The sequence below is a fragment of the Heteronotia binoei genome, chromosome 14 (assembly GCF_032191835.1).
Source record: "Heteronotia binoei isolate CCM8104 ecotype False Entrance Well chromosome 14, APGP_CSIRO_Hbin_v1, whole genome shotgun sequence".
Taxonomy (NCBI): Eukaryota; Metazoa; Chordata; class Lepidosauria; order Squamata; family Gekkonidae; genus Heteronotia; species Heteronotia binoei.
The window spans coordinates 62,482,866-62,504,981 of NC_083236.1; the positions used below are offsets into that span (position 1 = coordinate 62,482,866).

A 22,116-nucleotide genomic window follows, 5' to 3' on the forward strand; every position below is an offset into this window, starting at 1 on the left:
GAGGCACAGCGTGGCGTTCCCAAGGGAATGCAAAATATTTGTGTGTGTATGTATTTACTTGATTTGTACTAGGGTTGCCAAGTCCAATTTAAGAAATATCTGGGGACTTTTGGAGGTGGAGCCAGGAGACTTTGGGGGTGGAGCCGGGAGACATGGGGAGGAGCCAAGATCAAGGCTGTGACAAGCATAATTGAACTCCAAAGGGAGTTCTGGCCATCACATTGAAAGGGACGGCACACCTTTTCAATGCCTTCCTTCCATAGGAAGTAAGGAAGGATAGGGGCACCTTCTTTTGGGGCTCATAGAATTGGACCCCCTGGTCCAATCGTTTTGAAACTTGGGGGATATTTTGGAGAGAGGCACTAGATGCTGTAATGAAAATTTGGTGCCTCTACCTCTGTAAAGTACTGGGGTCGGCGCATTAAGAGACCAGAGTCGGAGAGTGATTTCAGCAAGCTTTACTTCAGGAACACCAACACAGACTGAGCTCTATTCAAACCTCCCGCTCCTTTATACAATTCTTGCCCCCTTCTGATTGGACCTTAACTATGTACATGGATTGGCTATTTACAGAGGCCTAAGGGCCTATCAGGGTACAGTATGAGCCTAGATGTTGATTGGCTACTTATGTTTCAATCCTTCCCCTGATTGGGCACGCTTAGGCCTTCTCTGGAACCCTGGTGTGGAGTACAAGCTTGGCTTGTTCAGCTTCCCTCCAAAAGTAACAGTTCCCTCCAAAAGTAACAGTTCTCCATTTGAACCTAGGACACAACAACCTCAAAAAACAGCCCCCCCCCCTCGAGCCCCAGATACCCATGGATCAATTCTCCATTATTTTCTATGGGAATAAATCTCCATAGGGAATAACAGAGTTCCCAGCAGACATTTCCCTCCCCTCTCCCCACTTACTGACGACCCTGAAGCGGGGGGAGGGCCTCCAAACCGGGGGATCCCCACCTGGGGATTGGCAACCGTAATTTGTACCCTGCCTTTCTCCCCAGTGGGGGGACCCAACACAGTTTTCTTTATTTCCCTCTCCTCCGTCTTACCCTCACAACCAGGGGTTGTTTTGTAGAAAAATGGGTGGTGGAGCTCATTAGCATAACTCATTAGCATATGCCATCCCCCCCCCACCAGCCAAAAGCAACCCAAGGCAAGAAAGGAGAGCCCCGGGCCAGCGAGGCCTGCTTGGGCTGGCTAGAGATCCAGCCAGCCCAAGCAGGCCTTGCTCACCTGGGGCTCTTCTTGGCCGCCCACCCCCTACAGTCAAAAGGCCAGCAAGCCACCCACCGCCCAAAATCACATAAAAAGTGGGAAAAGAGTGGTGCTGACTTCTCCAGGGGGCATGGTAAAGCCCCTGGTGGCTGGCCGGACGGACGGCTGCTCTCCTAATCCAGGGATTGTTATTCAGCAGCACCTACTATTAAGTGGACAAGGAAGGTGAGGAGAAGGAGGCAGAACCCTCAGAAAAGTTCAGGAGCTGTGCTCCTGTGAGCTCCCGCTGAGTCTGATCCCTGCTCACAACAATCCTGTGAGGTAGGTTAGGCTGAGAGGGGACAACTGGACCAAAGTCATCCAGTGGCCCCGCAGAGCATAGTGGGGATTTGAACCCCTGGGCCTCTTAGACCCTTGCCTGATACGCTCAACACTGCATAAAATCGTAGAATCACAGAGCTGGAAGGAGCCATACAGGCCATGTAGACCAACCCTCTGCTCAATGCAAGATCATCCTAGAGCAGGGGTGGCCAAACTGTGGCTCATGAGCTGTGCTGGGATGGCCTTGGGTCAGTCATAGCTCTTGCAGGAGTTGTCCTTGAAAGGGCAGCTTCTGGGAGAGCTCTCTCAGCCCCACCTATCTCACAGGGCGTCTGCTGTTGGGGAGGAAGGTAAAGGAGATTGTAAGCCGCTCTGAGACTCTGATTCAGAGAGAAGGGCGGGTATAAATCTACAGTCTTCTTCTTCTATCCTTGAAAGTTGTCATCTATCTAAGTAGATACTGAGTTTAATGGACCAATGCTCTAATTCAGTACACAGCAGCTTCATGTGTTGAAATTAACATCATTAAATACTATTTATCAAGCTACATAATAGATATAAATCTGCCGCTACCTCCTCCTCCTCCTCCTCCTCCTCCTCCTCCTCCTCCTCCTTCTTCTTCTTCTTCTTTTTCTTCTTCTTCTTCTTCTTCTTCTTCTTCTTCTTCTTCTTCTTCTTCTTCTTCTTCTTCTTCTTCTTCTTCTTCTTCTTCTCATGTGGCTCTTACACACATATTATGTTGCTTTCAAAGCTCCCACTGCCCTTTCAGCCAGCTTGGAGAAAGCATTTCTCTCTTTAAATAACTTCTCCAAGCCAAGCCAGTTGACAGCTTGGAGAATGCATTTAAAGTTAAAGTTGCTGTTTTTTTTCACCTCTTCCTCACCCCCCCCCCATCAATTTTCCTCCCTCCCGCCATCTGATGTTCATGTCTTTCAGCTCTCAAACATCTGACATTTATTCTATGTGCCTCTTACATTAAGCAAGATTGGCCACCCCTGGTTGTTTAGAGTCATGGACTAAGATTCAGGAGATCTGGGTTCAAATCCCCGCTCCACCTTGGAAGTTTGCTGGGTAACCTCGGGCTGCTCACATTCTCTCAACCTAGTCTACCTCCCAAGGTTATTGTGTGGATAAAATTGATGGGTGAAGAACAGTGTTTGGGGGAGTTCCCCACTGGGGAGAAAAGCCGTTTATAAATAATGAAGTGGATGTTTTTCATACAGCTAGTTCCTGCACCCGAAGTCTGCAGACTTGAGTTTCAACCGTTTTGAAAAATCATGTTTTGATGTGTGTGATGTGAGTCAACCCTTGGGAAATGTTGGCCTTTTTTCATTCTGTTGCACATGGCTTTCAGCTGTGTGGGAGACCAGTCACGAAAGCACCCTCTGCCAAGCTGGCATCCTGCTCTCCATGTAGATTGTGGAACACAACATAAAAAAAGTTTCCTGAAGGACCTGATGCCTGACCTCTTGCCAGCAGACTGGGAAAGAAACAGCAGGATGAGTGAAATATAGGTTGTTGTTTTCATTGGGAGATGCTTGGCAGAGGTTCTGTTTTCCCCCGTGTTGCGTTTTGGAGCTGGTTGCGTGCCATACGGATATTAGCCACAATAAAGATGTTCAGTTGGCAGAGGCAGGATGAGTAGGAGACATTGCTAAATAAATAAACCTGCCTTTTTTTAAATAAAAATTTGGATCTATCCATCCATCCGTCCATCCATCCCTCAGTCTATCTATCCCTTTCTGTCTGTCTCTCTGTCTCTGTCTCTCTCTCCCCTCTCCGTCTCTATTGCTGGCTGGCCTGTTTGCTCCTGCAGGAACAAAATGGCGTATGTGTTGTGTTTTAACAATTTATTGATAACATATGGTTACAAAACTTAATGATAAAATTTTTTTATGCTAACCCATATGGTAATTCAATCCCCCCTCCCTCCAGTGTTGACTTCCCCGGAGTTATAGATTTAAGTTCAATACTAAAGGTACTACTAACCGATCAAAGTTCAATATTTTTTTTCTCATTGATACTAAAAAATTGGCCAATGTCTTTTTACATTCCACTCTTTCTCCATATATCCTTTAAATTTCTTCCACTCCTTTTTGAATATGTCTAAATCATAGTCTCTTAGAGTTCTAGTTAGTTTGTCCATCTCACTCCACGATAAAACTTTCCTAATCCGGTCCCATTTATCTGGTATTTTTTCTTGTTTCCACAGCTGCGCATACAATGTCCTAGCAGCTGAGAGCAAGTACCAAATTAAAGTCCTGTCTTCCTTTGGAACTTTTTCTAATCGGAACAAAATGGCGTATGTGTTTGTGGGGGGGGGGGGATAGAGTAATGCTGTAAAAATCATAGAGATTTGGGGAAATTCCTAGAGCATCCAGAGGTGCGACAGGAAGTAATATCAGAGCGTCATGCATCGTCATTTCCCAGCACCCATTTTTGTTCCCGCTTCTACATAGGGTGGCAGCGAGTACTGAAGATTTGCTTGCCATGTTGGGCAACCTGGTAAACCTAAATCATCTCGATGTGGCTGGTTCCTTATAACATACTGAGATGTGTTTTCATAGAAGAGGTTTTTGATGCAGTGAAAGGATTCTTACAATGAAACAAGTCAAGATTTGCTCAGCACTTCTTCTTGTTCAGTCGCACAGTTGAGTCCAAATGTAGAATAGGGGCACCTTCTTTAGCGGCTCATAGAATTGGACCTCCTGATCCAATTTTTTTCTTGTTTGAAACTTGGAGGGTATTTTGAGGAGAGGCACTGGATGGTATGCTACAAATTTGGTGCCTCTACCTGAAAAGAAAAGCCCCCCAAGACGCAATGTTCCCTCTAAGCTGCAGAGTCTTGTGAGCAAAAATTCTGCTTTGTGAGCTACTGGCATTAAAGTTGTGAGCTGCTGCATAAATTATTGTGCTCTGGGGTCATCCTTCCTGAGCTAAGGCAAAAATCCGTGAGCTGGAGGTTAAAAATCTGGGAGCTGGCTCACGCTAACTCAGCTTAGAGGGAGCACTAAGCTTGAAGAAACGTCGACTGCGGGGTGACATGATAGAGGTTTACAAGATAATGCATGGGATGGAGAAAGTAGAGAAAGAAGTACTTTTCTCCCTTTCTCACAATACAAGAACTCGCGGGCATTTGATGAAATTGCTGAGCAGTCAAGTTAAAATGGATAAAAGGAAGTACTTCTTCACCCAAAGGGTGATTAACATGGAATTCACTGCCAAAGGAGGTGGTGGCGGCCACAAGCATAGCCACCTTCAAGAGGGGGTTAGATAAAAATATGGAGCAGAGGTCCATCAGTGGCTATTTGTCACAGTGTGTGTGTGTGTGTGTGTGTGTGTGTATATATATATATATATATATATATATATTTGGCCACTGTGTGACACAGAGTGTTGGACTGGATGGGCCATTGGCCTGATCTAACATGGCTTCTCTTATGTTCTTATGAGCACTGCCCAAGAGCCCCACAGATCAATTCCCCATTATACCCAATGAGAATTGGTCTCCATAGGGTATAATGGAGTGCCCAGCAGAGAGTTCCCCCCCCACCCCGCTTTCTGATGACCATGAAGCAGGGGGACGGCCTCCAAACCGGGGGAATCCCCTGCCCCTACCTGGGGATTGGCAACCGTAGAGTTTTTACAGACTGCTCTAAGCACACCAACTTAGCCAAAAAATCTTTGCCCTCTTGTCGGAGTAGAAGAAGAAGAAGAAGACATTGGATTTATATCCCGCCCTCCACTCCGAAGAGTCTCAGAGCGGCTCACAATCTCCTTTATCTCCCTCCTTCACAACAGACACCCTGTGAGGTAGATGAAGATATTGGATTTATATCCCGCCCTCCACTCAAGAGTCTTAGAGTGGCTCACACTCTCCTTTATCTCCCTCCTTCACAACAGACACCATGTGAGGTAGATAAAGATATTGGATTTATATCCCGCCCTCCACTCCGAAGAGTCTCAGAGCGGCTCACAATCTCCTTTATCTCCCTCCCCCACAACAGACACCCTGTGAGGTGGGTGGGGCTGAGAGGACTCTCACAGAAGCTGCCCTTTCAAGGACAACCTCTGCCAGAGCTATGGCTGACCCAAGGCCATTCCAGCAGCTGCAAGTGGAGGAGTGGGGAATCAAACCCGGTTCTCCCAGATAAGAGTCCGCACACTTAACCACTACACTAAACTGGCTCTCTAAACTGGGAAGTGCAAATAGTGCTGAGGCGGGGCTGTGCATCTCTCGCTGCTACTGTGATGTTTTCGGAGCAGTCCGTTCGAGAGCTGTTTGCACGGGCGCTTGTTCCTATCTCTATCTGCATTATTGATTCTTTAGAACCATATCAATACCATAAAAAAAAAAAACACAGGTAATGACTCTACGCTACCTAGAAATACCGGCAAGGCCTGCTTTATCTAATCAATACCCTCCCATCTTCACGTGTTCGGGGCATTTCCAGCCAGGCCTGTGACGCTGTTTGTGCTTTTAGGTGTCAATATGTGTCAAATCAAAAGCGGAAAAATTGGTTCCTTCGTCCTACTTAATTTTTTTCTTGCCATTCAATAACTTCAGGTGAAGCCAGGAAGGAGTGAAATAGGGGAGAGCCAGAGAAAGTGTTCGGGGAGCAGGGATGGTCGTAGTTGTTGTGGGGCTGTGAGTCTAGCGTTGCCAGGTCTCTTCTGGTAACTGGCCAGGGGTGGAGGGGATTTAGCAGGGGTGGGAGAGAGGCCCAGGTAACATCATTTCCAGTGTGCCCCGGAAGTAAAACCATTGCATCGCTGGTGTTGCAGCAGTGCCCTGATATGCAATCATAGGGTGGGAAGGGACCTTCAGGATCATCTAGTCCAACCCCCTGCACAATGCAGGAGATTCACAAATGCCTCCCCCTAAAGTCACAGGATCTCCATCGCTGTCAGATGGCCATCTAGCCTCTATTTAAAAACCTCCAAGGAAGGAGAGCCCACCACCTCCCAAGGAGGAAGCCTGTTCCGCCGAGGAACCGCTCTAACGGTCGGGAAGTTCTTCCTAATGTTGAGCCGGAAACTCTTTTGATTTACTCTCAACCCATTGGTTCTGGTCCTGCCTTCTGGGGCCACAGAAAACAATTCCGCATCATCCTCTATATCAGCGGTCCCCAACCTTTTTTGGCATCAAGGGCCAGTTTTGTGGAAGACAATTTGCCCATGAACTGGGCGGGGGGGGGGGGGAGGGGGGAGAGATGGCTTTGGGATTATACCATTGTGCACTTTATTTCTATTGGTTTGGTGTGGTGGTTAAGTGAAGATTATCTCCACTTGCACCTGCTGGAATGCCCTTGGGTCAGCCACAGCTCTCGCAGAGTTGTCCTTGAAAGAGAAGCTTCTGGAGAGAGCTCTCTCAGCCGCACCTACCTCGCAGGGTGTCTGTTGTGGGGGAGGAAGATAAAGGAGATGGTGAGCCACTCTGAGGCTCTGAGCGGAGGGCAGGATAGAAATCCAATGTCATCGTCACCTTCTTCTTACATTGTAATATATAATGAAATAATTATATAGCTCACGGCCCAGTTGCTAACAGGCCATGGACACTGGGGGTTGGAGACCCCTGCCATAGAGTATAATGGAGTGCCCAGTGGAAATTTAAACCACCCCCTGCTTTCTGATGACCATGAAGCAGGGGGAGGGCCTCTAAACTGGGGGATCCCCTGCCCCCACCTGGGGATTGGCAACCATAGGAGGCCTCCTGGCATAGAGTTGCCAATCCCCAGGTGGGGGCAGGGGATCCCCAGGTTTGGAGGCCCTCCCCCCGCTTCAGGGTCATCAGAAAGCGGGGAGGGGGGAAATATGTCTGCTGGGAACTCATGATTCCCTATGGAGATGTATTCCCATGGGAAATAATGGAGAATTGATCTGCAGGTATCTGGGGCTCTGCGAGCCCTGTCTTTTGAGGTAGAAGCACCAAATTTTCAGCGTAGCATCCAGTGGCTCTCCCCAAAATAATCCCTAAGTTTCAAAAAGATTGGACCAGGGGGTCTAATCCTATGAGCCCCCAAAGAAGGTGACCCTATCCTTCATTATTTCCTATGGAAGGAAGGCATTGAAAAGGTGTGCGGTCCCTTGATATGTGATGGCCAGAACTCCCTTTGGAGTTCATTTATGCTTGTCGCCCCCTTGCTCCTGGCTCCACCCCCAATGTCTCCTGCCTCCACCCCCAAAGCCCCCAGATATTTCTTGAGTTGGACTTGGCAACCCTATCCTGGCACCACCTGGAGGTTGGTAAGCCTAGCTCTGTCCATACCCGTGTAAGTGCCGTGCTTGTAAACTTCATGCCCTTAAATCTGCATTTATTTATTTTTTTATCGACAGCAAGAGCGAGCGTTACCAATTGGCTGCCCGTTAGAGACGGGTCTCAGATCCATAAACACAATACGCTTTCCGTTAAGGAAAAGCCTGCGCTGAACATAATTACAGTAGTCTACACAATAACAATTACAGCACTGTTGAAGTGTGGAAATTCATATATTCAGGGAGGCGGCTTGATAGTGAAACCAATCATCCTCCGGTAATTTCCATCAAATGGACAGAATGGGTCCTTAATATGAAACAAAATTATTACCCAGAACTGTTTTGCTAGCCTTAAGGAATTTAAAGATGCCCAGGCCAAGCTCGGGATGATTACTCTATAATTATTAACTGAAAACATTCTGCTCTCGCCTGCTGTGTTTTTTTTTTTCTCATATTATAAACCTGGAGGAGTTGTTCCCGAAGTGGAGGCTGTGTTTCAGGTTGATTCAACACAGGCGCTGAGGAGGATCCGTTGAATTGCATTCTGGATAACTTCACTGTCTGAAATAAAATTACACTGAGCCTTTGAACATATATGAACACATGAAGCTGCCTTATACTGAATCAGACCCTCGGTCCATCAAAATCAGTCTTGTCTACTCAGACTGGCAGCGGTTCTCCAGGGTCTCAAGCAGAGGTTTTTCATGCCTATTTGCCTAGACCCTTTTTAGTTGGAGATGCTGGGGATTGAACCTGGGACCTTCTGCTTATCGAGCAGATGCTCTACCACTGAGCCACCATCCCTCCCCTGATAACAGAACATATGAAGCTGTCTTATACTGAATCAGACCCTCAGTCCATCAAAGTCAGTCTTGTCTACTCAGACTGCCAGCGGCTCTCCTGGGTCTACAGCTGAGGTTTTTCACACCTACTTGCCTGGACTCTTCTTAGTTGAAGATGCCAGGGATTGAACCTGGGACCTGCTTCCCAAGCAGTTGCTCTACCACTGAGCCACCATCCCTCCCCTTAGACAGATGAATATATGAAGCTGTCTTATACTGAATCAGACCCTCGGTCCATCAAAGTCAGTCTTGTCTACTCAGACTGGCAGCGGCTCTCCAGGGTCTCAAGCTGAGGTTTTTCATGCCTATTTGCCTGGACCCTTTTTAGTTGGAGATGCTGGGGATTGAACCTGGGACCTTCTGCTTATCGAGCAGATGCTCTACCACTGAGCCACAATCCCTCCTCTAATAACAGAACATATGAAGCTGCCTTATACTGAATCAGACCCTCGGTCCATCAAAGTCAATATTGTCTACTCAGACTGGCAGCGGCTCTCCAGGGTCTCAAGCTGAGGTTTTTCACACCTTTTTGCCTGGACCCTTTTTTGGAGATGCCAGGGATTGAACCTGGGACCTTCTGCTTGAGCCACCGTCCTTCCTAAAAAGGAGGAAGAGAGAGACTTTCTACCAGGCCTCATTTGGGCTGGAGCTAGGGTTGCCAATCTGGCCTCCATTGTTCAAACTCCCTGTGAGAATTTTGCCGAACTCTTAAGATTTGACAAACTTTCTACTATTATCCCAAGCAAAAAAACGGGGAAAGAACCAAAATATATCAAGCAGACAGATGAAACTCATCCTGCCACTGTGGCCACACGGGAGGGAGTAATTCAAGAAGTGTGATGGGAGTAAGGTTTTAGTATGACAATTATAACTGAATAATAATAATAATAATAATAATAATAATAATAATAATAATAATAATAATAAACTTTTATTTATACCCCGCCCTCCCTGCCGAGGCAGGCTCCGGGCTCATTTTAAGGGAGATGCTGAGCTGAAATAATTGAGTCCACCTTCTGGAGATGTCAGGGGTGTGTGGCATAGGCAAATGAGCTATGCAAATGGGTTGCGCTAATGAACTTCAGCACCACTCTTTCTACAAAATGACCCTTGATTTCTACTATTGGCTTCATAGGCCCTGTAACTAGAACTTTTTTGGTGAGGGACATGAGTGAATTGAAGGGAGTGGGTAGGGCCCCACCCCCATACCAAACTCTGAGGCTTACTGGATGGAGGCTGATGAGGTCATGATGGGCCCAGTGATGTCATAGTGTGGAAGCTGTGGAGTCGTGTGAGCAAAAAAGTTCTACTTTGTGAGCTACGGGCATGAAAGTTGTGAACTACTGCATAAATGAATTTGCTTTGGGGCCCTCCTTCCTGAGCGAAGACAAAAATGTGTGAGCCAGAGCCTAAGAAACTGTGAGAGCTAGCTCATGCTAACTCAGCTTAGAGGGAACACTGCCTGTGAGGCAGGTGGGGGCTGAAAGAGTCCTGAATGAACTATGACGGGCCCAAGGTCACCCTGCTGGCTGCATGTGAAAGAGGCGTGGGGAATAGGGCTGCCAATCCCCAGGTCCGGGCGGGGGTTCTCCTGCCCGGAAGGTTCCCAAACCGCTGGCCCCACATTGGGCCATCAGGGGGAACCTCTCCCAATGTCGCTGGCGTGATGGCATCACCCGGAAGTGACATCATAAAAATGGTGGCGCCCTTGCGGGACCACTTTAGGCATTTCTGGAAAAACTCTATGGTTTTCCTAGACGCTCTAGCTATTTGGAAGGTGAAAACTCTATTGTGCATAGGTACCATAGAGTTTTTACCTCCCAAATGGCTAGATCATCCGGGAAAACCATAGAGTTTTCCTGGAAACACCTAGAGCGGCCCCACACGGGAGCCGCCATTTTGATGATGTCACTTCCGAGTGACATCATCTCATCGCGTGCACGCTCCGCGCATGAGAGAGTCCCCTGCTGCAAGAAGCTGGGGACTTGGCAACCCTAGTGGAGAATCAAACCTGGTTCTTCAGATTAGAATCTGCTGCTCTTAACCCCTACACTACAGTGAACTGGCTCTCAAAATATGCAACTCTTCTTTTATTATTATTATTATTATTATTATTATTATTATTATTATTATTATTATTATTATTATTATTATTATTGATATTTTGTGCGCTGATTAGGTTTGCCAATCCCCAGCTGGGTAAATAAACACACAGAACCAAAAGCTGTGAATAATGCACTTCAACTATTTGTATTGCAGCATTTGTTCACATGCAGCTCTTTACCAACACATTTGTGTCCTTATAAATCTTTTCAATGTCTCCCAAAATCCATTTCATTCACACACACAAAAATCCAAATAATCCAATCCTGGAGGCTAAATTGATGAAAGGCACCAACTCCTGCTGTTCAGTGAAGCTTCTAGCCGCAGGAAGTACCACGTATTCAAATTCCTTCAGGCAGCAGTCCGCTGTCCATCCGGTGCAGCAACACGATTCCGGTTATTCCCGTGTTTCATTTATACTTCAGCAGGCTGCATTATTGTACTAGGAACCCATGCTCAGGCAACTGCTCTCATTAGCTCAAACTTGTAGCTCACACTCTGCACACAACGGTTGAGAAAACCATTGAGAGCAGTTGCCTGAGCACAATAACAATTGTGACCCAGAGTGTTGGACTGGATGACCCATTGGCCTGATCCAACATGGTTTCTCTTATGTTCTTATGTTCCTTCCTTCCTTCCTTCCTTCCTTCCTTCCTTCCTTCCTTCCTTCCTTCCTTCCTTCCTTCCTTCCTTCCTTCCTTCCTTCCTTCTTCCTTCCTTCCTTCCTTCCTTCCTTCCTTCCTTCCTTCCTTCCTCCCTCCCTCCCTCCCTCCCTCCCTCCCTCCCTCCCTCCCTCCCTCCCTCCCTCCCTCCTTCCTTCCTTCCTTCCTTCCTTCCTCCCTCCCTCCCTCCCTCCTCCCTCCCTCCCTCCCTCCCTCCCTTCCTTCCTTCCTTCCTTCCTTCCTTCCTTCCTTCCTTCCTTCCTTCCTTCCTTCCTTCCTCCCTCCCTCCCTTCCTCCCTCCCTCCTCCCTCCCTCCCTCCCTCCCTTCCTTCCTTCCTTCCTTCCTTCCTTCCTTCCTTCCTTCCTTCCTTCCTTCCTTCCTTCCTTCCTTCCTTCCTTCCTTCCTCCCTCCCTCCCTCCCTCCCTCCCTCCCTCCCTCCCTCCCTCCCTCCTGCAGCTAAAAGCTTCACTGAGCAGCAGGGGTTGGTACCTTTCATCAATTTAGCATCCAGGATTGGATTATTTTGATGTTTTGTGTGTGAATGAAATGGACTTTGAGAGACATTGAAATAATTTATAAGGACACAAATGTGTTGGCAAAGAGTTGCATGTGAACAAATGCTGCAAGACAAATAGTTGAAGTGTATTATCCACAGCTTTTGGTTCGCTGTGTTTAATTATCTGTAAGCTGTGGTTTCCTGTCGCGCTTGACTAATCTGCAGGTGGGGCAGGGAATTTACTGATGTGTGGGGGGGGGGCGTATCTGCTGGCCACTCCATTATGCTCTAAGGCAGGGGTGTCAGACTCATTTGTTATGAGGGCCAGATCTGACATAAGCAAGACCTTGCCGGACCGGGCCTTGTGTGTCATAAAACGTAATGCCAGGTAGCAGAGATATAAACTTTATCAAGGACACAAACACAAAGATCTTTTAACATTAGCACTCATTGGTCTTAAAGGTGCTTTCTTTGTATCTCTTCCCATGGGATCCAGGGAACTGGGCAAAGGAAGCTTCGGCTCTTTCCTTCCCCAGGAAACCAGGAGGGGGAGGAGCCTCAGCCAATAGAAGGAAGAGAGACTTGGCTCTGTAGCTCAGCAGTGCAATTGAGAGGACCTGGCAAAGCAAACTATTCCTCCCTAAGAGAGGAGCCTCAGCCAATGGAGAAAACAGGCTTTGCAAGGCTGGCAAAGCGAGCTGTGATGCAGACGGAAGCAAGAGAGAGGGAGAAGGAAGCAGGTGACAGCCAGTTGCTCGAGGGCCTGATAGGAGCCCTCTGGGGGGCTGATACGGCCCCCGGGATGCATGTTTGCCACCCCTGCTGTAGCCCTGTCAGTAGGCAATTAGAAGTCTGCGAAAGAAGGGTGGATTGCAGTGCTAAATTTTGCTTCAAGGCCTGCCCTCTCTTATCATTTTAACCGTTTGCAGGATAAAACAAACCCACAATCTCGCCTGTGTGATATTTATTCAAGACTGACACCCTTTCTTCTTCTTTTCCTCCACCCCCCCCCCCCCCGTTTCCCCTTCTAGTGGTATTTGATGATTGTCAAGGAAATCACAAATTGAACTTTCAAGTTTCCAACCCAGACTTCAAGGTGGAACCCAGCGGGGTTTTAGTTGCACTGAGAAACGTATCTGAAGCAGGACGATCCTTATATATCCACGCCCGGTCCGCCCAGGTCGAAGATATGGCTGAAGTATTGATTGCAGCAGGAAAAGCAAAACACAGGTCTTTAAAGGTAAATCTACTAATGCCGACCCAAGGCTTCTGGTAGCCGGTAGCTGGAACGTGATTAGATTGTGATGTTGTGTTACTGTTTTAATAGAAAAAAGCACTGTGGACTGGAATTGAGGGAGGGAGGGACTTCCCCCTGCCCCTGCTTTTCCTCTCATGTTGTTTTGGGAAACTGTCTTTGTTTATTGGTTTGCTTTTGTCCATTGCTTCAAAAAGTCATCTAATTCTTTTTTTTTAAAACCCAGACAAGCTTGCAGTCTCTGCGCTAGCCCCTAGAGGGCAGCTCAAGGGATGTTGGCCCTTAGAAGCTGAGCAATACTTGGACTTATTTTAACTAGTCTGGGGAAATTGTTGGGTTTTTGCAAGTTGTCTCCTTGAAGCCATGAGATAATTAACCAGGCGTGGAATTCTAGTGGCGCTCATTTGCATATTAGGCCACACACCCCTGATGTAGCCAATCACAAGGCTCTTTTTTGTAAGCTCTTGGAGGATTGGCTACATCAGGGGGGTGCGGCCTAATACGCGAACGAGCTGCTACTAAAATTCCACCCCTGTAATTGACTGTTTATGGACGCTGATATCTTCGCTAGCTTAAGGTTACAGACCAATAGAATAGCCTGCATGTATATGTATATCAGGAGAATATGCATAATTAGCCAGTATTGGGGTGCTCCAGTTGGGTAATCAATACATTGGAGTTGGACTGGAAATCAAGGATTGAGTTTTGGTTTACGGCTCTCACTCCTAAAATATCTAGTCTTTCCTCGTACTAATTGTAGAAGTCTCTCAGTGAACATGTAGGCTGAGCTTAGCCAGACATGGGCTGCAGTCGCACACACTGAATAACCCACTTCCAGTGCACTTTCCAACTGGATTTTAGAAGAAGAAGAAGAATTGCAGATTTATACCCTGCCCTTCTCCCTGAATCAGAGACTCAGGGCGGCTTACAGTCTCCTATATCTTCTCCCCCCACAACAGACACCCTGTGAGGTGGGTGGGGCTGAGAGGACACTCACAGAAGCTGCCCTTTCAAGGAAAACTCCGGCAAAAGTTATGGCTGACCCAAGGTCATTCCAGCAACTGCAAGTGAAGGAGTGGGGAATCAAACCCGGTTCTCCCAGATAAGAGTCCGCACACAACCACTTCACCAGGGGTGGCCCACGGTAGCTCTCCAGAAGTTTTTTGCCTACAACTCCCATCAGTCCCAGCCAGCATGGCCAATGGCTGGAGCTGATGGGAGTTTTAGGCAAAAAACTTCTGGAGAGCTACCATTGGCCACCCCTGCACTACACCAAACTGACTCTCAGTACCAAACTGGCTCTCAGTGTGAACTGGAAAAATCCAGTTGGAAAGTGCATTGAAAATGGATTGAAAGTGGATTATTTAGTGTGTCTTTGACTGCAGCCATGATGTTTTTTCCTGTATTGTTGTCTGTTATTTTTCAACTCCCGGTAAACGCTCCTTTTATTAGAAAGTAGAGTTTCTGTTTTAAAAGCTATTGCATTTGTTTTGCTGTGTTTTCCTCTCTGCTTCATTTACTTTTACCCAGGGCTCATTTTATAGCAGGAGCTCATTTGCATATTAGGTAGGGCTGCCAGGCCCCCAGTCTGGGTGGGGTTTCCCCGGCCCGGGAGGTCCCCAACCCAAGGGCCCACATCGGGCCAGCGGGGGAACCTCCCCCAACGTCGGTGCGATGACGTCACCCAGAAGTGATGTTGGCGTGCCGGCGACATCACACGGCAGCCACTCTAGCCTTTTCTGGGAAAACTCTATGGTTTTTCCAGATGCTCTAGCCTTTTGGAAAACTCTATGGTACAATAGGTACCCTCCGCCGGGGAGCAGAGGGGACTTGGCAACCCTAATATTAGACCACACCCGCACGATGTAGCCAATCCTCCAAAAGTTTACAGTAAGCCCTGTACTAAGAGCCCTGTAAGCTTTTCAGGAATTGGCTACATCAGGGGCGTGTGGCCTAATATGCAAAGGAGCTCCTGCTACAAAATGAGCCCCGCGTATCCAAGACTTGCTTTGGTCCCCCCAAGTGTCGACTCCCAAGTAGTCCTGTTGCTGGAAAATGCCATCGAGTCACAATGCTCCCTCTAAGCTGTGGAGTCTTGCGAGCAAAAAATCTACTTTGTGAGCTGCTGTCGTTAAAGCGGTGAGCTGCTCTGTCAATTAGTTTGCTCTGGGGCCATCCTTCGTGAGCGAAGACAAAAATGTGTGAGACAGAGGCTAACCGCCCCCCCCCCCCAATGAGCTACCTCAAACTAACTCAGCTTAGAGGGAACACTGGCCACAACTGATTTCGGGTGACCCAGTCTAGTTTGCAAGGCAAGAAATGAACAGAAGTGGTTTGCCATTGCCAGGGCCGGCGCTGGGGATTTTGCCGCCTCCAGCAAGGCTCTGCCCCCCTGCCCCTCCAGTGGGGAAAGGCCCCCAGCACCTGCCCAAATGCAGGCTCCTCCCCACCACCCCGTGCTCAACCTCCCCACGGCACGGGGGAAGCCAAGCTTGGCCGGATGGCCCTGTTTGCGTGGAGGGCTCCTCTTGAGAAGCCCACCGTGCAAATGCCCACACTCCCGCTTAAACTCCCTGCAGTGCGGGGAAGCCGAGAGGGGCCGGATGGCCCCATTTGCACGCAGGGGTCCTCTTGAGGAGCCCTCTGTGTAAATACCCCCCCTTGACTTTCCTGCGGTGTGAGAAACTCTCAGGCAGGAGAAAGAGGTGGTGTGGGGCCTCTGCCTCGCTCTCAAGCTGCCTCTTTCCTCCGCCTGAGTCCTGGGTAGGGGAAAGGTGCTGTGGATCAGCTGGTATGTGGGGAGGGGGTGCCCAGCAGCGCACCATAGACCATGTGGCGCCCTAGGCAGCCACCTACATGACCTACTCCCACATGCCAGCCTTGGCCATTGCCTGCCTCAGTGTAGCAACCTTGGAATTCCTTAGTGGTCTCCCACCCAAGAACTAACCAGGGCTGACCCTTCTTAGGTTTCAAGAACTGATGAGTTCAGATTGACCTAGGCTGTCCAAGTCAGGATAAAGTAACCCCCCCACCCCCCGCCAAGTCAATAACATAAAATAAGCATTTTAAGAGAATCTATGCTCGGGCTGTTTCCACTTTCCTATCAACTCCCTTTGTCTTTGTGCTTCCAATCGAACAGCCTTGGTGTCAAAGGAGGAGGTGGAATCTCAGCGCTGCTGCAAACTGATTGAAATGTTTACGTCCAGTGCCAGCCGAGAACAATGAGATAACTGGGGGTCGCCTTCCCTTCTATGCCTCCGCATTTAGCACAGAGCCAGTTCTGACAGTGACTTACAAGACAATTAAGCCAGGTATCTTTGCAGACCTATAATTTTAGGGCGACAAAGAAGCCGTAATGAGGAGGTTATAGAGGATGAATGATGCGTTGTCTCTGTTCAAAATTTAACTCTACTGGCAGTCAGCAATTCCATTTCCAGCAGACGTGGGTAGTTTGCCTTAAATCTTCCCTCGAGAAGAAAACATTAGCTTGGAGGAGAAGGCCAAACATTCCCCCTCCCTTCCAACTCTATGAGTCTGTGATTCTAAATCAGGGGTGGCTCTTTCACACATATTCTGTGGCTCTTGAAGCCCCCACTGTTTCCGTTGACTGACTTGGAGAGAGCATTTTTCTCTTTTGACCACTTCTCCAAGTCAAGCCAGCTGGCAGCTTGAAGAATGCATTTAAAGTTAAAGTTGCTTTGTTTCCACCTCTCCCTCCCTATCACCTCCCTCCCTCCCTCCCTCCCTTCCTTCCTTCCTTCCTTCCTTCCTTCCTTCCTTCCTTCCTTCCTTCCTTCCTTCCTTCCTTCCTTCCTTCCTTCCTTCCTTCCCGCTCTCAAACATATGACGTTCATGTCTTGCAGCTCTCAAACATCTGGCTCTTACTTTAAGCAAGTTTTGCCAGCCCTGTTCCAAATGTTTGTGCATAGTGGCTGTTATTTCCCAAGTGATCTATGCCTTTTGGAATTATACCTTTGGGGGCGCTAACCATTTATTTGCATATTTCTAGGGTGCGGGTACTCTGAAGTTTGTTTTGTTTGTTCTTTTTCTTTGCAAACAGACTCACGTAATCTGCTATAAATAGCTTTTCGAGTTTACTTCCCATTTCCAACATGGATTATTGAGTAGATTGGGAGAAGGGGGAGATGCTGTTACCTGAATGCAAGTTTTTAGAGGCAGACGTAACTAGCTTTGCCATTTTCTAGCTTCTGGCCATGTTCTCTCTGCAAGCCCTTTAAACAGCCAGCATAGTGTAGAGGTTAAGAGCGGCAGACTCTAATCTGGAGAACCAGGTTTGATTCCCCACTCTTCAGCATGAAGCCTGTGTGTGACATTGGACCAGTCGCAGTTCTCTCAGAACTCTCTCAGGCCCACTTGCCTCACAAGGAGAGGAAGGGAAAGGTGATTGCAAGCCACTTTGAAGAAGAAGAAGACTGCAGATTTATATCCTGCCCTCTCTGAATCAGAGACTCAGAGTGGTTTACAATCTCCTTTATCTTCTTCCCTCACAAAAGACACCTTGTGAGGTGGGTGGGGCTGAGAAAGCTCTCACAGAAACTGCCCTTTCAAGGACAACTCCTGAGATAGCTATGGCTGACCCAAGGCCATTCCAGCAGCTGCAAGTGGAGGAGCAGGGAATCAAATCAGTTCTCCCAGATAAGAGTCCGTACACTTAACCACTACATCAAACCGGCTCTGTAAGGTAGAGATAAGTGGGGCATAAAAACCAACTTCTTAATCGTCATCCATCCCTGAGAGAGAAGAATAGTTGAATGAGGGCGCCATCAATTAGAAGTTTTATGAACAAAATCCATATGGGGGAAATGCATGTGAGATTTCCCACCCCCCTTCCCCTTTTCACTCCCACAATTGTTTCTGATGCACTGGGAACCACAGAGTCTGGAGGTGTATTTGATTCATTGCAGTTTTATATTAGCGAGAGAGGTCCCTCGATATTTGAACAGAGGTGGTTGCCTAATGAATGACTCAGAGGGTTGACTCATCTAGAGCAGTGTTGTTTACCCCGACTGGCGCTAGCTCTCCAGAGACCGAGGCTGAGAAGGCTCTTTCGCAGCACCTGCTCTTGGAAATACTCTACCTAGGGATGTCGGAGGCTGTACCTGGGACCTTCTGCTCACCAAACAGGTGTTCTCCCACTAAGCAGCAGTCGTGGACCCTAACAGAGAACACCTGCCATTAGCTTCAACTACTTGATGGTTTCCCCTGCTTGGAAACTGGTCCAGTATTGACTGCCCCACAATGCCAAAGTAATGCACATTGGGGCCAAGAATCCCAGCTACAAATACAAGTTGATGGGGTGTGAACTGGCAGAGACTGACCAAGAGAAAGATCTTGGGGTCATGGTAGATAACTCACTAAAAATGTCAAGACAGTGTGCAATAAAAAAGGCCAACGCCATGCTGGGAATTATTAGGAAGGGAATTGAAAACAAATCAGCCAGTATCATAATGCCCCTGTATAAATCGATGATGCGGTCTCATTTGGAGTACTGTGTGCAGTTCTGGTTGCTGCACCTCCAAAAGCATATTATAGCATTGGAGAAAGTGCAGAAAAGGGCAACTAGAATGATTAAAGGGCTGGAACACTTTCCCTATGAAGAAAGGTTAAAACGCTTGGGGCTCTTTAGCTTGGAGAAACGTCGACTGCGGGGTGACATGATAGAGGTTTACAAGATAATGCATGGGATGGAGAAAGTAGAGAAAGAGGTACTTTTCTCCCTTTCTCACAATACAAGAACTCGTGGGCATTCAATGAAATTGCTGAGCTCGTGGGCATTCAATGAAATTGCTGAGCAGACAGGTTAAAACGGATAAAAGGAAGTACTTCTTCATCCAAAGGGTGATTAACATGTGGAATTCACTGCCACAGGAGGTAGTGGCGGCCACAAGCATAGCTACCTTCAAGAGGGGTTTAGATAAAAATATGGAGCAGAGGTCCATCAGTGGCTATTAGCCACAGTGTGTGTGTGTGTGTGTGCGTGTGTGTGTATATATATATATATAAATTTTGGCCACTGTGTGACACAGAGTGTTGGACTGGATGGGCCATTGGCCTGATCCAACATGGCTTCTCTTATGTTCTTCTGTGACACAGAGTATAGGACTGGATGGGCCATTGGCCTGATCCAACATGGCTTCTCTTATGTTCTTATGTGACTCAGAGTGTTGGATTGGATGGGCCATTGGCCTGATCCAACATGGCTTCTCTTATGTTCACTTGTGTTGCTTTTGCCTTCCTGTGGCCTGTTGGTTATGGTCGATGCGAAGCCAAAGGGAGGACCTATCGCTGTAGTTCCTGAAAGCTTTTTTTTAGGCCTGACACGTTTGCTCTTCGATGCTGGGTGTGCTTGATTCCCTGACCTGGGTAGCCCGGGCAAGCCGATCTTGTCGGATCTTGGAAGCTAAGCAGGTACCTGGAGGATGAGGTGATTAGGGCTTTTTTTTAAGCAGGAAACGCAGCTGCGACTGGCTTGGCATCGGGGTGTGTGGCCTAATATGCAAATGAGTTCCTGCTGGGCTTTCTCTCCAAGAGAGCCCTGGACAAAGCAATGGTGATATCAGGGGGTGTGGCCTAATATGCAAATAAGTTCCTGCTGGGTTTTCCCTACCAAAAGCCGTTATTTTGCCTACCAAAAGCCATTTCCCTACCAAAAGCAGGGTGGCTCAGGCTGAGTCGTCTGAAGCTGAATCCGATGAAGACAGAGGTCCTTTGCCTGAGTCGTGGTGGTCTGGGAAGGGAAATCCCTCTACCAGCTTTTGATGGGGCACCACTGATATCGGTGCCCGAAGTCAGAAACTTGGGGGTGCTACTGGAGCCCACATTGGTAAAGGAGGCCCAGATAGCAGCCACTGCAAAAGCTGCCTTTTTCCACCTTAGGCGGGCACGACAGTTGGTCCCCTTCCTGGAGCGCAGCGACCTAGCAACTGTGATCCATGCAACAATCACCTCGAGACTAGACGACTGTAATGCCCTCTACATGGGGCTGCCCTTGTCTTGGATCCGGAAACTGCAGTTGGTGCAGAACGCGGCAACCAGTCTGTTGTTGGGTTTCTCTATACGGTAGCACATACAGGCAAGGCTGCGGAAACTGCACTGGCTGCCAATAGTATTCCAGATTTGCTACAAGGTGCTGGTTATTACCTTTAAAGCCCTATATGGCTGAGGACCTGTCTACCTTAGGGACCGTCTCTCCCCACATGTTCCCCAGAGGGTACTTAGATCTGGATTGCAGAATTTGCTGTCAATCCCCGGGCCGAGGGAGGCAAGACTGAAGGCCACCAGAGAAAGAGCCTTCTCAATTGCTGCCCCCCGACTGGTGGAACCAACTCCCAGGAGATGTAAGGGCCTTGCGGGACCTTGCCCAGTTCTGCAAGGCCTGCAAAACAGCTCTATTTCGACTGGCCTTCGGTTAAACTACAGTATAAGTAGATGCCCAACATCGCTGAATGTAATGGTACCAACGCTAGCACCAAAAATGGCTTTAAAATGGTTTTAAATTATTTTAAACTGTTTTAAATTGTTTAATTGGTAATTATTGTTAATTTTAATTGTTTGCTTACTGTTCTGTTGTTTGGGTTTGATTGTTGTTAGCCGCCCTGAGCCTGCTTCGGTGGGGAGGGCGGGATATAAATGCGAGGAATAAATAAATAAATAAATATTATTATTATTGAACATGAACATATGAACATATGAAGCTGCCTTATACTGAATCAGACCCTTGGCCCATCAAAGTCAGTCTTGTCTTCTCAGACTGGCAGCAGCTCTCCAGGGTCTCAAGCTGAGGTTTTTCACACCTATTTGCCTGGACCCTTTTTTGGAGATGCCAGGGATTGAACCTGGGACCTTCTGCTTCCCAAGCAGATGCTCTACCACTGAGCCACCGTCCCTCCCCCGACTATTATTATTATTATTGTTATTGCTACTACTACTGTACTCCTGCTTTAGTTTTCTATCTCGCCTTCTTCGCAAGCGGACTCAGGGCAGCTAACGGTCAATCGAACACACACTTTAAAACAATAACAATTAGCAATAAAAATACATTTAATGGTGCTACGCAAAGTTCAGTATAGGTGGGATCATAATGTTCTTTCTTCTGACCGTGATCTTGCACTGGACATACTGCCTAGGGTTGCCAAGTCCAATTCAAGAAATATCTGGGGACTTTGGGGGTGGAGCCAGGAGACTTTGAGGGTGGAGCCAGGAGACATTAGGGGTGGAGCCAGAAGCAAGGGTGTGACAAGCATAAATGAACTCCAAGGGGAGTTCCGGCCATCACATTTAAAGGGACGGCACACCTTTTCAATGCCTTCCTTCCACAGGAAATAATGGATAAGGGCACCTTCTTTTGGGGCTCATAGAATTGGACCCCCTGGTCCAATCTTTTTGAAACTTGGAGGGTATTTTGGGGAGAGGCACTAGATGCTAAACTGGAAATTTGGTGCATCTACCCCAAACAACAGCCCCCCCTAGAGCCCCAGATACCTGTGGATCAATTCTCCATGATTTTCTATGGGAATAAATCTCTATAGGGAATAACAGAGTTCCCAGAAGACATTTCCCTTTCCTCCCCCCCCCCGCTTTCTGATGACCCTGAAGCGGGGGGAGGGTCTCCAAACCGGGGGATCCCCTGCCCCCACCTGGGGATTGGCAACCCTAATACTGCCTCATAAATGATGTCACTCGGCAGTGCAGAGTGGCAGCCCTCTCCTGTTAGATATCAAAGGTCTGTCGAAACAATTCAGTTTTACGGGCCCTGCAGAATTGGGAGAGATCCCGCACGGCCCTTATGGCCTCTGAGAGGCCATTCCGCATTGTTGGTGCTGCCACTGAGAAGGCCCTAGCTCATGTGAAGCGCAGTCTGGCCTCCCTTGGTCCGGGGATAGATAACACGTTTTGTGTTCCTGAGCACAGTGCTCTCTGGGGAACCTATGGAGAAAGGCAGTTCA

General features: G+C 48.0%; 1 protein-coding gene across 1 annotated transcript in view; it reads left to right on the top strand.

Moving 5' to 3' along the window:
• The window catches only part of CDH13 (cadherin 13), a 1,257,603-nt gene that overhangs the window by 418,529 nt on the left and 816,958 nt on the right, over positions 1–22,116 (top strand). The window contains exon 3 of the mRNA XM_060253738.1: positions 12,927–13,135. Within this exon, the coding sequence (XP_060109721.1) occupies positions 12,927–13,135 (209 nt within the window). The remainder of the gene's footprint in view (positions 1–12,926; positions 13,136–22,116) is intronic.